Below are 15835 nucleotides of genomic sequence, written 5' to 3' on the forward strand. Positions count from 1 at the left end.
CAGCATATTGAGGGCGCTGGGCTGGGGGTGACCCCAGCATAGAGGGTAGAAATTCTACACTGAGGACTGGGGGAAAAGGGACTAGGCTGTAGACCTGGGGTGCCTCTTCCTAGAGGAAAGATCGAAACAAACCCTGAGTTGGGGGGGGGCTGGTAAAGAAAGAGAAGAGGGTATAGGAGACGCCTTAGGGAGCCAGGGGAGGAGCTGGAGGCAGTGAGAAGAGAGCAGGCTGGAGTGGTAAGGGGCAGGCAGAGAATGTAGGCAGAGCAGTGTTCTGGAAGTTAAGGAGCAGAGAGACTTGAGAAAGTGTCCTAACTGGGAAAACCTAGAGTTGTGTGGTCAGTTGAATTTAAATGAGATGCATGAAAGAAATTGAGTTTATAGGCTCTGGAGTCAGGCCGACAGGTTCAAAACTGATTTGCGAAGTGACCTGGGCAAACCTCTAAACCTGCTTCTGCATTTGTAACAATGGAATAATAATCATACATGAGGCTATTGCTTGGAATAAATGAGATCAGTTATTGGAACTAATATTTCATTGGAAATAATGAGATCAGTCACGAAGAATACTTTGCACAGTGCCTGACTGTGTGTACTAATGTAATGATGGCTGTTACTGTTTTCCTTTAACCACAGTTGTTAATGTTATGTTAATATTTTAATAATAAATGGGTTACTATAAATAGTCTTTAGCTTTTTTCCTCCAGGCTATTTGGGCAGAGTTTTCTGCACTTGGACTTCCGAGGTGTTCACCCGTTTCTCTCATCTGCAGCCAAGCCCTCTGCCACCATGAGGAACATCTTCAAGAGGAACCAGGAGCCCATTGTGGCTCCTGCCAGCACCACTGCCACCATGCCTGTCGGGCCCGTAGACAACTCCACGGAGAGTGGGGGTGGTGGGGAGAGCAAGGAGGACATGTTTGCTCAACTGAAGGAGAAATTCTTCAATGAGATCAACAAGATCCCCTGTGAGTGTCCCTGGTGGCCGGGAGGGTGGGGTCTGGTCAGAGTCAGAGAAGGGCCTGGGGTGGCAGAGCAGGTGAGAGGAAAGGAATGGCACCCCTGGGAGGTGCGCCCCAGAGCTTTCCTAATGCCTGGATTTCAGGCTGGATTGTTTGGGGACCCCTTTCAGGAATGGGCAGGGGAATGTGGTCCAGCACTAATGAAGGGAACGGGGGAGTTACATGCCTTGATTTCCAGGGGAAAGTTGGAAAACTTGGAAAACTGTCAAAAGATGATGAAAAATTATGAAGCAGAATCCAACATCATGTTTTCCACTCACACTTTGACCGAACTTATTTTGGAAGATAGACAATAAAATCTCCCACTGCTTTCTGAATCCCTGGTGAAGACGCCCAGTCTAAGGGGGGATCCTCAGCAAGTGGTGGTTATTCAGGACCACGGAGAGCATCCAGGTCCATCACCAAACCCTTGCATTATGCCACGTCCAGACTTGTAAAGCCTTGAGGAGCTTGGCCTTCCTGGCTCTGGGTCAGCCCTGTCAAGACTCGGCAAGGAGCGTGGTCACAGGGCTCTTCCTGCACAGCTGGATCTGATAAGATCCATCCCATCCTCTCCACAGTGGTTCTCCATAGATCAAACCGGTTGTTTTTGTTTTTGTTTTTAAAGATTTATGTTATTTTTTTTATGCATACAAGAGCTGGGTTGTAGGCCAGAGGTGCGGGGGGGGGGGTGAGAATATTCACCAAAGACAGAGTGGGGAGCAGAACAGGCGGATCAACTGAAATACACTGCTGAGGGGAGCAGCAGGTGAGACAGGAGAGGTCTGCTGTGCCCTGTGGGTCACCTCCCTGGCCAGAGATTGAATTCATGCCACAGTGGCTGCAGATAGCTCCATAGTGTTGAAACTTAACCCCTTGTGCCACCAGGGAGGCCCCAAACTTGTCAGTTTTAATAGAGTAAAACTGATGTTCGCCTTTATATACACCTGGTTGCTATCTCTCACTTAGCAGGCTGTATCCACGAGGCAATAGGCCACGAAAAGCACAAGTATTCATGAGAAAGCATTATGCATGCAAACCACTCATGGGTATATGGTTAAAAAATTGTGGGACGTGGACATGAAGGGAGTCATAGTCATGGCCCTTTTTTTGCTCAAGTTGTGGGGTCAGGTGCTGCAGGGCTCAGCACTGCTGACTCCAGGGGTCTTCTCTGTGTGGGCAGTGCCACCCTGGGCGCTGATCGCCATCGCTGTGGTCGCTGGCCTCCTGATCCTGACCTGCTGCTTCTGCATCTGCAAGAAGTGCTGTTGCAAGAAGAAGAAGAACAAGAAGGAGAAGGGCAAAGGCATGAAGAATGCCATGAACATGAAGGACATGAAAGGGGGTCAGGTAGGACAGCACGGGGGTGGGAGGAGCTGAGAGGGGTGCACCCGGGCCTTCCTTGGCTGAAAGGAGAAAGGTGAGGCAAAGGCTTCTGTTCTATGGCCAGATCGGCTTCCTTCCTTAAAACTCCACATGGCCCTCCATGTTGGCCACATCTCTAGCCTAGTAGCATCTCCCCACCAGCTATGGGGAAGTGGGGCTTACCCATGTGTGAGCAAGGATTCACTCTTGAAAAGACAGGGGGAAATAATCTATCAACTTCCATGGAGGCTGCTGGGACAAAGTGCTGGGAACAGAGACTCCCATCCACTAGAAAGACATCATTTGAGTGGCCTTGGGTTTTTCTGCCAGAAGGACTGAAGAATTATTTTTCATCGGCTGCATCTAACTGGGGGTGGGGTGGGGAATCAAATGAGAAAGAATGTTCCTGAAGCACCGGGGCCAAGAGGAGTCCATCTCTGGTTACATAATACTTTATCTACCCTTGTCCTTGGGGTTGGTCAGTCTGGATAAGGGCCCTATACACCCAACTTTCTCCTTTTAAGTTTGCCGAAGCCCTTGTGCTCCGCCTTTCCCCACATTTGTTCTGGGAGCAACCGGGAAAATCTCTTGCTCAAGCAATCAATATGGAGGATGGAAGGAAGGGCCTGGTCTTAAGTTAACCAGGGCTGGAAGTGGCCTTTGAGAGTGTGTGCATGTGTGCGCATGTATGTGGTTCCAGAGGAGCCCTAGTGTGTGGGGGAGAGGGCAGGGGTAGAGCCCATCTGAGTACAGCCCATCCTGAGTATAGCCCATTGGGTAGCGCCCATCTTGGTCTCACACAAGGGTTGGAATTCAGGGCTGGTTTGAGTGGCAGGACTCTCTTACATAATTTTCTTCCTTCTCTTCCCACCTCTGTGGACTCACCTGCTCCTGAATACCTGGACTGCACTCCTGGTACGTCTTGCCCAGGGTGGGTGTGGAAGTACTGGGGAGGGGCTAACAAGGGAAGCAACCCACCCCCAGCCTCAGGAAGCTGCGGGCAGGTAGCTGGTGCTGACCACAGAGTGATGCAACCTCGAGAGAGGAACCGTGTCTTCCTCACACAGGACTGAGGGTCTGGTGCTGCTGACTGGGGCTCTCACAGGCTGTACCCTAGTCAGTGCCACAGCCCCTGCCCCAGGCCCCACCCCGCTACCTGTTGCCCTGCACCAAGCCAGGGGCTTCTCTTGTGGCCCCTTTTAACTAGTTCCTCATTTCCCAGGCTCCCACAGGATGATGACGACGCAGAGACAGGCCTGACGGAGGGGGAAGGTGAAGGTGAGGAGGAGAAAGAGCCCGAGAACCTGGGCAAATTGCAGTTTTCCCTGGATTACGACTTTCAGGCCAACCAGGTGTGTGGGGCTGGGCTGTGGGGCCCAATGGAGAACAGGGGGAGGGCTGGGAGTGGGTGGAAATAGCTGAGAGATGGAAGGGATAGAAACCCCCAGAAACCCCCACCCCCCAACCCCCAGCCAGACACCTGTGGGCATTGCTCCCTCCTACAGCGTGAGCAGGTCAGAAAGCCCAGGACATGTGCTCTGCGCGTCGACTCTGGCCTGGCCGCCAGCCTGCTCTAGTGAGGCTCCCTGAGCCTGGCTGGTTTCTGCCCACCAACTTGGGCAGACCAACTGCCCCCCTAACTTCCATTTCCCCGTGTCATTCCGTTTCGTGGAGGTGGAGACCAACCTCCCTCTGTAGCACCAACCTGCCCCCCACCTCCCAGCTGCCCTCCAGGGGGGTGCTGGGTCTGGGGTTTGGGGTTGGCACAGCCCCAAAACTCAGATCCCTGCCTTGTTCTCTCCACAGCTCACCGTGGGCGTTCTGCAGGCCGCGGAACTGCCTGCCCTGGACATGGGCGGCACCTCAGACCCTTATGTCAAAGTCTTCCTCCTTCCAGACAAGAAGAAGAAATATGAGACCAAAGTCCATCGGAAGACACTGAACCCCGCTTTCAATGAAACGTTTACCTTCAAGGTGAGGCGCACTGGAAGGATGCTGCCTGACCCCAGCCCAGCCCACCTGCACCCTGCAGACCTCCCCAGGCCTGGTCAGCTTGGATATGTCCCCCGTACACCCAAGTTTCTCCTTCTGAGTTTACAGAAGCCCTGTGTGCTTCGCCTCCCCACAGCTGTTCTGGGAGTGGCTGGGAGAAAACCCTTGCCCGGAACCAGCTCAGTCTGGAACAGCACCAGGCGGGACCTAGGGTCAGACCCTCCCAGCCTCCCCATGCTCTGCCCTCTCTCTGCCCCCAGAGGCTCCTCCTGGGTGGGTCCTGCAGCCCAGGACCCTGCCCACAGCATCCCCTCTCTGATCGGACACTCTCTGACCCTGCCGCTGTCCTGCAGGTGCCATACCAGGAGCTGGGGGGCAAGACCCTGGTGATGGCCATCTATGACTTTGATCGCTTCTCCAAACATGACATCATCGGAGAGGTGAAGGTGCCCATGAACACCGTGGACCTCGGGCAGCCCATCGAGGAGTGGCGAGACCTGCAGGGCGGGGAGAAGGAAGAGGTGAGGTGGAGACCAGGCTGCCAGCTGCTCTCGGGCTGTGGTCTTCCGGCCCCTAGGAGGGGGTGGCCGGGGCAGATCCCTGCTCCCCACTTCTGGCTGCGTGACACTGGGCACACGGCGACTTTCATCTTTCTGCCTGAGTTCTTGTTCGTCCCTCTACAGTGAGGATTAGCCATGCATGTGTAGTATGTGGCGTCTGGGGGGTGTCTGGCATCTGGCAGATGCTCAAATGAAGGAGAATGCGATTGGAGTTGTTATTCCTCAGCCTACTCCCAAGTCAGGGCCAGTGATTTAGGACTCTGCCTCAGTTTACCCACAAGGGAAGCACATATTTGCTGTAAAGGAGTCTTAGCATGTGAGCTTGTCCTCCCAGCACCTGCCACAGCATTTACTCACAGACCAGATGCTTACAGAGCACTGGCCTTGTACCGATAGGCCCATTTTAGCCCCTGTGTCTCCCAAGCATCAGTCACGTCTCAGTCAAGGCCCTGTGGTGTGGGTGCCGAGTTGGGCCCGAGGGACAAGAGAAGATGCTTCAGACACCCTGCCCTCCTCGGGACTCAGGCTGGCCGGGGCCTGGGAAGGTGGCCGCCTTGGCCAAAGCAGTCTGGCCCGGGAAGCCTCACTCAGGTCTGGCGAGAGAACTTTGGAGTCAGGAACTCTGGTTTTCACCCTGTGGCCCGCACTGCTAAAGTGTCTTGAACCTGAGTATCTCATTGGTCACAAAGAGTCTTGCCCTGTCTTCATGGAAGAGTTGCAGTGACGGTGACATAAGAAAAGGCACACAGAGCACTTTGCAAACACAAATTGCTGTGCCCATGGGTGGATGATGGAGTGAGCTGGGGGCTGCCTAGGCCGGGGAGGGCTCCCCCGAATCTGTCTCCAGTGCCCTTAGAAATGACCCCGCGGTCCAATGCCCACTCTCCCACTCTCCTTCCCCCCCCCCGCCCCTCCACCTGGGTCGGAGCCTTCCCACAGCTGCCAGATCCTCCCAGGATCACCCACCTCCCACCCGAGCCTGTCCTCTGTGCCCCTCACAGACCAGCCTCCTAAGGTCACAGCTCCTCGGTGCCAGCCAGTCGCCGTCAGGGGCTTTGGTGCACTGCACCAGGAGGCCCAAGTCAAGTGCCAGACAACCTCATCCATCACAGAGTGGGGACTGGGGACGGAGGGAGGGACATGCCGCTTCCTTGCTGGTCTCAACAAGGGAGGGTCAGACTTGCTAGAGGCAGTGGGACCACAGAGATGACCCCAACCCCTACCTCCCCCTGACAGCCAGAGAAGCTGGGCGACATCTGCACGTCACTGCGCTATGTGCCCACGGCCGGGAAGCTCACCGTGTGCATCCTGGAGGCCAAGAACCTCAAGAAGATGGACGTGGGCGGCCTTTCAGGTATGTGCAGGGCTTCTGGCTGCCAGTGGGTGGCACCAGCGAGCCAGTCAGAGCCCAAAGCCCTCAGTGCAACGTCCTGGCCACTGTTCTGGCCAGGAGCACTTGGGAGCCTCTGAGTTGCTGTGGGTCTGGCTTTCCAGCCCCCACCCATGCTTTCTCCAGGGCCCCCTGCACCGGCTCCGAGCTGCCTTCCCTGTGCTCCCCTGCCATGCCCCGTGGGCCATGGAAGACAGGATCAGAGAAGTCCCAACCCCTGGATGAGTTGGTGCCTCAGGATTTTGATACTTCTGAGAGTGGGCAGGACTTGGCCCAGAGCCTGTTCTGTGCATGGCCAGAAGCCAGGACACCTGTCCGGGAGAGGCTGGGGTGCTTGGGGTTGGACTGGCCCACAGTCCAGGGTGCTGGTGGGCAGGCGGCATCCTGCCTCTGCCTACCCAGAGCTCCAGCTCTGTCACTCAGCTGCTGTGTGACCTTGGACAGGTTGTTTCCATACTCTGGGCCTCACTTTCTCATCTGCAGGGTCAGGAGGGCTGGGCTGGTTTGGGGTAGCTGATGTGTGCTGAGCCTCTAGCATTGTCCTACTGCGTCCAAGCAGCAAGACCTCTCACCGAGGCCTCACTAGGGCTTCAGAATGACCTGATGTAATTTTCCAGGCAGTCACAACTGATCCGCCAGAGGTGGTCCTGGGGGGTAGGTGGGAGCTTTTTGCCCCCTCTACCCTCCCGCCCGACCAAGATGCTCACTCTGATGTCTGAGGTCAGGCTTGCTAAGGGCCTGGGCTCGGCAGTGCTCTGGTGGGGGGATGGCAGAAGCTAAGGGGGGCTCTCAGTTGGGGTTCTCTCGCTCAGACCCCTACGTGAAGATTCACCTGATGCAGAACGGCAAGCGGCTCAAGAAGAAGAAGACGACGGTGAAGAAGAAGACCCTGAACCCGTACTTTAATGAGTCCTTCAGCTTTGAGATCCCCTTCGAGCAGATTCAGGTGCTCGGCCCTTGGGGGCTCTAGCAGAGGGGGATGGGGGGAGGCAAACATAAGTGGGGCCTAAGGAGAGGTGTTCCATGAAGGTCACAGAAGCCCCTGAGGGTTGGGGGGCTCTGACTCTAGCTGTGTTTCCCCGGGACCACCTTCCTGGGGGCTTCTTCCAGAGCTTTCCCCTTTTCTGAGGAGATGAGCATGAACTGTGCAGAGACAATTCTATTTTGAGATAGGTGTTGTGCACACGCGCCTCGGAGGTTGGACCTGCTGAGGAGGTGGGGAGGCCTCCCCCTCCTGCATCTTGACCATCCTCGTTCCCCCTGCTGCTGCCCCTAGATCTGCTCCCACCCACCCCTGGGGCCCCCTCCTTTCTCCTCTTTTCCCTCCATCCTTCCCTTCTCTACTCCCTCCTCCTCCCCTACCACCTCCCCTGCCATTGATTAAGTGCTGGAGGTGCCACCACACTGGGCACGAGCGGGATCTGAACAAAGCAGACAGGACACCTCCCTGGGCCTCTGGCCTTGCGGAGCGGTGGCTTCTCTTGCATCTTCATTTCTCCGTCCCTTGTCCTCACTGTCCCCCAGGAGGGTGGGGGGCAGGAGTGTGGAGAGAGGCCTCAGAGGTGGCGCTGTCATCGTGATGGTCTCCAGGGACCAGCAGGCGACAGGTGAGGCGCTGAGAACTTACACAGACATGAAGCATCCCGGCCTGGGCTTCTCCAGCTCGACAGACCTCCCCCAGCCCAACTGGCTTGTTTAGATTCTGTTTTCAACAAATGTCCCCACCAGCCACCAAGGCAGATGCCCGGCCCTTTCCGTTCTCAAACAGTCTTTGCTGAGCGTTTCCCAAGTGGCAGGCACTTGCTAGGTGCTAGAGAAACAAATGTGCAGCAGTTGGTCTTTGCTGTCAAGGAATCACAGTCGGGAGGGGGCAGTACAGGATCCGGGGGAGGTGGGGGGGAGGCTGGTTGAGCTTGCATGGCTGGGACTAGGGCAGGTGAGGCGCGGATTGTCCTGATTCTCTCTCCAGAGCTCCTCCCCAGTCCGGCCCCGCCTCCCCTGCCACCACAGCCGCCTGGGTTCAGGTGTCCAGCATCCACCCTCCCAGGCCACAGGGCCTCCAGCTGGGTTCTCCCTTCTGGCCTGGTCTCCTCCAGTGATCTCGCACCTTCCTGCCAGGTTGTTTTTCTCAAATACCCCCCCACAGGCTCTCTTCAGGGCCCCCTGCTGTGTGCCTGAACAGTAAGATACAAACTCCTCAGCTGCCCCCAGCCTACCTCGGCTGACCCCATATCCTGCCTCATCTCTTCACACTTTACCTTAACACTCTGAGCTTCTGTGGCACACACCCAGGTGTGCTCTCCGGGCCTCTACTCTGGCTAATCTTCTCTCCCAGAATCCTCTTCTCTCTTTTTCTCCATCTGAAGAAATCCTTAGCTTTCTCCTTCAGTGGCTGTGCCACCTCCTCTGTGAAGCCTTTCCTGATTGACTGAGCAGGGCTGTGATCTCTGGGTTCCCACTGCACCTTGCGCTTCCCTCTCTAGCATAACCTCTGTCACTCTGTGTCAGTTTCTCAGCATGTGTTTGCCACTCTTGGTAGAGGGACAACCCACCTACTCGCTCTCCCTCACCAACCCCAGCACTCAGCCTGTGCTGGAGCCTAGTGCCCCCTCAGCCAATGCCACTGGGTAGAAACGATTCCTTCCAGCAGGTGTGGCCTCTGCCTCCACGTTCCGTCTTAGTTGGAGTCAGAGAAAGCAAGGAACCCCAGGGGACCTTTCCTTCCTCATCTTTGGAAGTAGAGTTTGACCTTCATCTTGGGAAGAAGTTCGATCACGGGGCCCCCCATCTTCACTTGCCGCCTCCCTCCCTCCTTGTCCCCCCACAGAAAGTCCAGGTGGTGGTCACCGTGCTGGACTATGACAAGCTGGGCAAGAACGAGGCCATCGGCAAGATCTTTGTGGGCAGCAACGCCACAGGCACGGAGCTGCGGCACTGGTCTGACATGCTGGCCAACCCCCGGAGGCCCATCGCGCAGTGGCACTCGCTCAAGCCCGAGGAGGAGGTGGACGCGCTGCTCGGCAAGAACAAGTAGGCGGCGGCAGCGGCGGCTGGGACCCGCACCCTCACGGACACTGATGAGATCCAGAGCTATCAATACCTCAGTTATGCAACCTTAGAGGTTTTCTTTTCCATTCGTTTGTGGTCGTGTCCTTGTTTTTCCTTCCTTTTCTCTTTTTAAAGACCAATGTCCCTCTGATGGCTGTGTGAGGAGAGTCCCCTAAAAGTTAGAGAGAAGCCTGGCTCTATTCATCGCCCGGGAGCTGGCCTTACTGCATGCCCTGTCACGTTTTCCCGCTCACTTCTCAAAGCTTCACTTAGCCTCACCCTGAGTGAGGCCCTCCTTTGGCAGAAATTCTCAGCACTTCCTGTTTTTGAGTGTTCTGGACCAACAAAATGGCAGCACTTCCTATTTCCTGACAGGGAAGGCAACACAGTGGCCACTGGTGTGTGAGTGTGTGTGTGTGTGTGTGTGTGTGTGTGTGTGTGTGAGTGTGTACATCTCTCTGTATTCCTGGGATGAGCCATGGAAGTTGTAAGGGAAGAGAAGGTTCTTTGGGGACCCTAGAAGCCCACTGGCTAGGTGGAGATCTTCTGTCAGCTTGTGGAGAGCACAGAATCCTGGTCAGGGGCCAGAAGCTCATGTATTCCTTGTGGGTGGCTATTTGAAAGGCAAGATGCTGAGAATGGACTTGTCCAGAACTAGGACCAAATCCCTGATGCCATCATAGACTTCCTCCTGTTTGGTTTCTCCACAAATGTGATTTCTAGGACATTTGTGGCAATGAACTATTTGTTAGATTGGTCAGACTCTGACAGGGATTGTCAGTTCCAGGACCTCATTCTTATTGACAATTAATATCCAATGATGAAAAAATAAAAGTTCTATTACCCAGAAAAACCAAAATCAACCCCCCTGGATCATGGCCTCCTTCCAAAGCACAGTTGCTTTCTCCCTTTCCAGAATGTACGCAGTGTGGTGCGGCCTGTCACAGCTGCTGCCCCTCGTGCTTTCGCTTCTGTGTTCTCCTTTAAGTGACGCAACACTGTCTGAAGACGTGCTATCTGTATAGAGCCAGAGAACTTCAAGGGGAAGGTTCAAATGTTCTTAGTTCCCATGAGTTCCAGGGAAGAAGGGCGTGTGGAGGAGGGACGGCGACAGCAGAGATTTCCCAGGGTGAGCTAGATGGGAGCATGGTGATCCCCCCAGCTCCCACTCCTCTGCTCTGTATGCTGGGTGGTTTATGGGTAGCTGGCATGGCCCGGGGAGACCCCATCCTACCATTCATTAGGGAGGCTTCTCTCTATGAATTCCAAGAAGCAGGGTATCCATTCCACATGGGTGATGGAGGAAATACTGCCAGGGTTTCTAACCCTCGCCCAGAAATTCCCTATTCACCTTTTGTCTCCAGCACTGATAAAAAGCCATATATATGTTGGTCAAGTTTGCACTGAGTCCCCTTCCAAACCTTGGCCTGAACAAGAGCAAACCCCCACGTGGCCAGAGGCCAGGACCCCGCACTTTGGCCCCTCTCGCCCATCTTCCAGCCTCTCTCTTCATCTGTGGAGCCCTCAGGCCCTTGCCTTTCTTCAGAATACTCACAAGTACTCATGGCTTGCCCAGAAGGCTAGGATCTCTCTCTCTCTCTCAGCAAAATGGCAGCACTTCCTGCCCTGCCCCACTGGGCCATCTCAGCGTCCTGTCGGCACCTGAGACACATGAACGGTTTGGGGAGAATCAGCGCAGAGTGTCTTTTTATTTTATTAAAAGAAAGGAGAGACTTTTTTGTTCTTATCTTGGCATTTTTTTTTGGTTGGAGCAACAGCCTGGGAGGCGGGGCTCAGCCCTGCCTGGCTCACGGAGACCCTCTCCTTCCTGCTAGTGGCTCTTGGTGCATGGGAAGTTATTTTTTTACTGGACAGTGTGTGTGTGTGTGTGTGTGTGTGTCCGTGTGTGTCCTTGATGATGAGAATGTAGGGCTTGGGCAAGGATTGTGGGCTTTGGCCCTTGGGGCCCGAGTCATCATGGGAGATGGCCGCAGGACAGTAGGGGGCCTTCAGGATCTGGGCGATGCAGAGTAGGATACCTTGGTGTGGACATCAGAAGCTGCTGGGCTCCTCTCCCATCCCCAGAGCTGTGGGATTTGGTGCTTTCTCAGGGTGTCTCCCCACACGCATTCTCCTCACCACGTCATGGGAGCTCCCCCGTCAATCTCATTGCATCTCCTGCACTCTCGCCCTTCCCCATCCCATATTCTTTTCTGCCCATAAACCTCAGTCACCCCTCCCCGAGTCCCAGTTTGCACTCCCCTGATAGGAAGGGAAGAGAAAGGCAAGCACCTTTGGTATTTGGGTGTCCAGGGGTCTGGAGACGGGGCTGGATTTTCCTGCTCTTGGCCCACCTCCAGCGAGCAGCCCTGGGGTTGAGGCCAGGCTGCTGAGGCTGTTGTCTCTCAGCATCGACGTGGAGCCAAGAAGAGGCCTGCGCTCCCTCCCCAGGCTCCGGCTGGTCCTGGGACTCTCAGATAAGCAGAGGGTGTTCACCGGGGTCCACAGACGAGGCGGGGGCGCACACGTGGGCTTGCATGTCTTCCACGCCTGAAACTGGCTGTTACCCAAAGCACAGAGCATCATTCCAAACCCTCACTGCCATGTGGCTTTATTTCTGGGGCTGTTAGGGTGCTGGGGTGCAAGCCCTGAGTAGGAAGTTAGGGTGTCTGACTGGTGAAGGATTCTGAAGCCTCTGGGCCTTCACTCCCAGAGTCTAATCCAGAGAGAAAAGTAGGACAGAGCTGGTTTTCTGATAGAGGGACCGAAACGATGGAAACCCGAACCCGATCCCACCCCAAATGGGGATCAGTCCAGAAAGCTGTCTTCTCCTTTCTCCTTGAATAATCGCCCCCGAAGGGAAACGAACACTGCCAGAGCCATGGGCAAATGTTTAGACTTTGGAAGTGGAGGCTGAGCCTGGGGCAGCCCCGGACAGCAGTGAGCAGTGCTGGTGCTGCGAGAGGGGCCTGCGATCCCCTGCTGGGGGCTGGGCCCAGCCTCAGAGCCTGATCTTGTTTCTCCCCAGGACACCTAACATTGCGTGGGGTCCTGCAGAAGCAGTTTGGGGTTGTTTTGCTGGCCTAGGGCTCCAGCGAGAGGAGCCGTACTGCTGCAGTCTTCTGGGTAAACCTGCTCCTTGTCACTGCCCCCCTGGGGCCGGGGACTGAGGGGACTCCATGTTCCCCTAAAGTCCTAGGTTAATTCTTGGTCTCACCCAACCTTTTGTAGAGCGAGCTGGTCCCTGAGTGTGTCTCTCCCCCAAAGGCAGGAAGAGGGTGAGCCAGGAACTGCCCTCCTGCCCTGCCCTGTCTCTCCCTGCTCCTTCCCACCCCAGGCTGGTGGGGACCCTGTCTCAGAGCCCCGAGTAGCCAGACGGGAGGGGTCCCAAGAGTCTGGTGGTCCAGGGCCCTGTGACACGCTTGCTGGATTTGGCAAATAGAAACCCTGGACGCGGTTAAATTTGAATTTCAGATAGACGACAAATAAATTTCAAGCGGGGCCGAGCAGCAGCGGGACATACGAGAAGCGACCTCGTGTTTATCCGAAATTCAAGTTTAACTGGGGGCCGCGTTCTGTCTGGCAGGGCTCCCGGTGACCACTTGTCTCCTCTCCCCTCAGTCCCAGGGGGCCAGGGACGGGTCACCAAGGATTTTACTTAACCCGTTTTTTGAGATGCAATATTACGAAGGGGACACTGTGACTTGAAGACACATGAATATATTTTATTTTTTAAGCGACAACAAGAATCTTCTGAAGCCATTTGAGCCTCATCTGCCCTCCATGTGCGTTTAGTTATATATAAAAGATGGTAGTTATCTATACACATATGAACCGAATCTTGTTTAATCAAGATGCATGTCTATAACTTTCTGTAAATAGCCGCATGGCAATGCTGAGAGCCCCCAGCCCCCCATTTTACACAACTTATTGAGGCTGCTCCTTCAATTTTATGTCTTGTAAAGTCTTTGTCCCCCAGCCCCACCCCTGCCTCACCCCATCGGCCGTCCCGGTGGGGGTCAGTGTCTGGCTCTGGCACCTGGAAATGCTGGAGGACCCGGGACTCCGGCGCCCGAGGCCTGCCTGCCTGCTCACTTCCGTCTGCAGAGCCACCCCTCGGGGCGCCGCGCCCCGGGTCCGCCTGGCGTCTGGTGTCCCGGTAACCTCTGTGTCCTGTGTGTGTGTGGTGTGCCCCTTCTTCCCACTGTTTGAATTAACTGAAAAGCCATAGAGGGGGCCTCCTGCTGGAGACTGCCCTCCGCTCCTCCCAGGAGCCCCCCATGTCCCTCTGACTGGCTCCCCACAGAACACTTGTGAAGGGCTCACGTGTCACCCCTCCTGCCCCCTCAGTCCTGTGTCATGAGGGTGGGTGGTAGCCAGGGCTTCTGTGGGGTCTCAGACGATGTCCCCGGCTGGCCCTGTCCACGCTGGCGCCCTCTGCCCAGCTTGACAGTCCAGCTCTGTCTCCACCCCGGAGTGTGGACTCTGTGATGGCGAACACTCTTCCTGGGGACCTGGAAGCAGCCAGTCAGCAGCTCAATCTGTCAACAGGTTCTGTTACTGCCTGGGGTGGTGAATGAGTGTCTGTCACCTGGGGTGAGAGACCCAGCCCTGCCCATTTAACACTGAGGGGTCGGGCTCGCTGGATGGCAATGAGGAGGGCCTCTGGGGGCTTCCCTGTTCCCCCTGCAGTCAGTGGCCCGAGCGAGAGGCAGCCGAGGGCTGTCAGGGTCCTGGGAGAAGGCTGGTTAGGCCTGGCTGTGAGGACTCACTCAGTGAAGGGACACTCCCCACAGGCCCTCCTGTTGGCTCCCCAGAGCGGCCCCAGCCCAGGGCGCCCAAGGGGCAGACAGGTGGATAGCGGGGCCCGGGCAGCATGCTGAGCCAGAGAGACGAGTAGCTCCCAGGCCGTGGCCCTGGCCTGATGAAGGCAGATAGCACATGGGGTAACCCTGGCCTTCGGCATGGCGACAAGCCGTGAGCGTGAGGAAGGAGACGCGGCATGAGGAGGATCAGGCAGGGTGGGTTAGACCTGGCCAGGGAGGCAAGGTGGGCCTGCCCTTCACAAATGCGCTTGTGAGCACATAAATGTCTGGCAATCTTTGCGCCAGGAACACGAAGAGGGTGGGGAAGACAGAGGGAAGGCGCATCTCGATTCTTAGCTCTCTGGGGCCAGCCCACTCACCACACCCACGGCAGACAGAAACGGAGGGGAGAGAGCTGGGAGGGGCAGTGTGTGAGGTGGAGCGACTGCAGCCAGCCCTTGCGGCCAGCGGGGCCCAGGAGGTCCCTTTTCAGAGAATCCTGACTGTTGTGCCCTGGCTTCCCCCATCTAAGGACTTGATTTACTGCTTTCTGAAATCCCTGGATCTGAACCCTTCGAAACCGGGGCCGGGCCAACCCTGCCCCAGGTCACCCCTGCAGCGGCCGCACCAGGAACCCTGGTCTTGGTCTTCACAGGAAGGACACGCATAGAGCCCTGCCCCCTCCCTGCTTGGCAATGCTCCACCCCCCTCATGTGGACTCTGTTGTTCTTGTCTGATCTCGTCAAACTGTTATTTTGTAATGAGCTGCGTCTCCTTATTAAAGAAATGAGCTGAAAGAAACCTGGGGGTGGGGGGTGTCTTAGTTGTTTTTGCTGGTCTAGGGGAGGGGCAGGCAGGGTCTCCCATGAGGGTCAGCATGGTGGGTGAGGTGGGGAGAGGGTCTGAGGCTCTGGCCTCCAGTCCAGGCTCTTCCTAAGGCAGATGGCAACTGGGGCCTGAGCCACACACCCTTCTGGGGAAGCTAGACTGGGGCCCTGTGTGTGGGGTGGAGGCTGGGCACCCAACCTGGGAGGCAGTGGTGTGGGGAACATGATCTGGGGGGCTGGCCGTCGGGCCTGGATTCCCTTCCCATGGAGCTGGGCGTGGATGGGCAGCCTGAGCCCAGTGATGGGGAGGCTCAGCTTGGGAGTGGGAGTGAGATTTCTACCAAGTCCTCCATGGCCCCATGGCCAAGAACGTCACGTCTGCCTCCTGAGGCAAAGATGTCAGGGACCTAGGGCAGGACATCCTTTTTAAGGCAAGAAAGCAAGGCTTCTTGCCCCCCAAGCTTAGGAAGGATTAAACTTCTTCAGTTCCCACTTGATCTGTCGACCTGCCTCTTCCTGGTGAACAGGCAAGGCACCGCCATTTTGTGAGTTGACACCAAGTGGCCTGGCCCCTGGCAGGCTGGGAGCTTCCAGCCATGTTTGAGGTCAGCCCTTCTATGGGGTCAGGTGGGTGGGAGCCTCAGAGCTCAGGCCAAACAGGGCGGGGAGAATCAGGCAGAACCAGGACATCTATGTGGTCTACAGCTCTGGCTGGAGCAGGGCCAGCCAGGTGCTGCCCAAGGCCAGGGCAGGAGCCTGCACAGTGCAAAGTCCAGGGCCTTCTTGGCCGAGGAGCTCCCAACAGTGCAGCGAGCTCTCTGGGCACTGGATCTGTTGGCCGCCAGGTT

The 15835-nt window shown here is 56.2% G+C and overlaps 1 protein-coding gene across 4 annotated transcripts in view; it reads left to right on the forward strand.

The window, feature by feature from the left end:
- Window positions 1–14951, forward strand: part of SYT2 (synaptotagmin 2) — a 102608-nt gene extending 87657 nt beyond the window's left edge. For all 4 annotated transcript variants that reach the window (XM_037497658.2, XM_037497655.2, XM_037497657.2 and 1 more), the window contains 8 exons: window positions 773–967; window positions 2184–2350; window positions 3598–3717; window positions 4172–4339; window positions 4711–4878; window positions 6154–6271; window positions 7120–7253; window positions 9135–14951. In XM_037497658.2, coding sequence (XP_037353555.1) covers window positions 790–967; window positions 2184–2350; window positions 3598–3717; window positions 4172–4339; window positions 4711–4878; window positions 6154–6271; window positions 7120–7253; window positions 9135–9341 — 1260 coding nt within the window. In that variant the 5' untranslated portion in view covers window positions 773–789 and the 3' untranslated portion in view covers window positions 9342–14951. The remainder of the gene's footprint in view (window positions 1–772; window positions 968–2183; window positions 2351–3597; window positions 3718–4171; window positions 4340–4710; window positions 4879–6153; window positions 6272–7119; window positions 7254–9134) is intronic.
- The last annotated feature ends 884 nt before the right edge of the window (window positions 14952–15835 follow it).

The sequence above is a fragment of the Talpa occidentalis genome, unplaced genomic scaffold, assembly GCF_014898055.3.
Source record: "Talpa occidentalis isolate TD23 unplaced genomic scaffold, MPIMG_talOcc4v2.1 talOcc4.8, whole genome shotgun sequence".
NCBI classification, from domain to species: domain Eukaryota; kingdom Metazoa; phylum Chordata; class Mammalia; order Eulipotyphla; family Talpidae; genus Talpa; species Talpa occidentalis.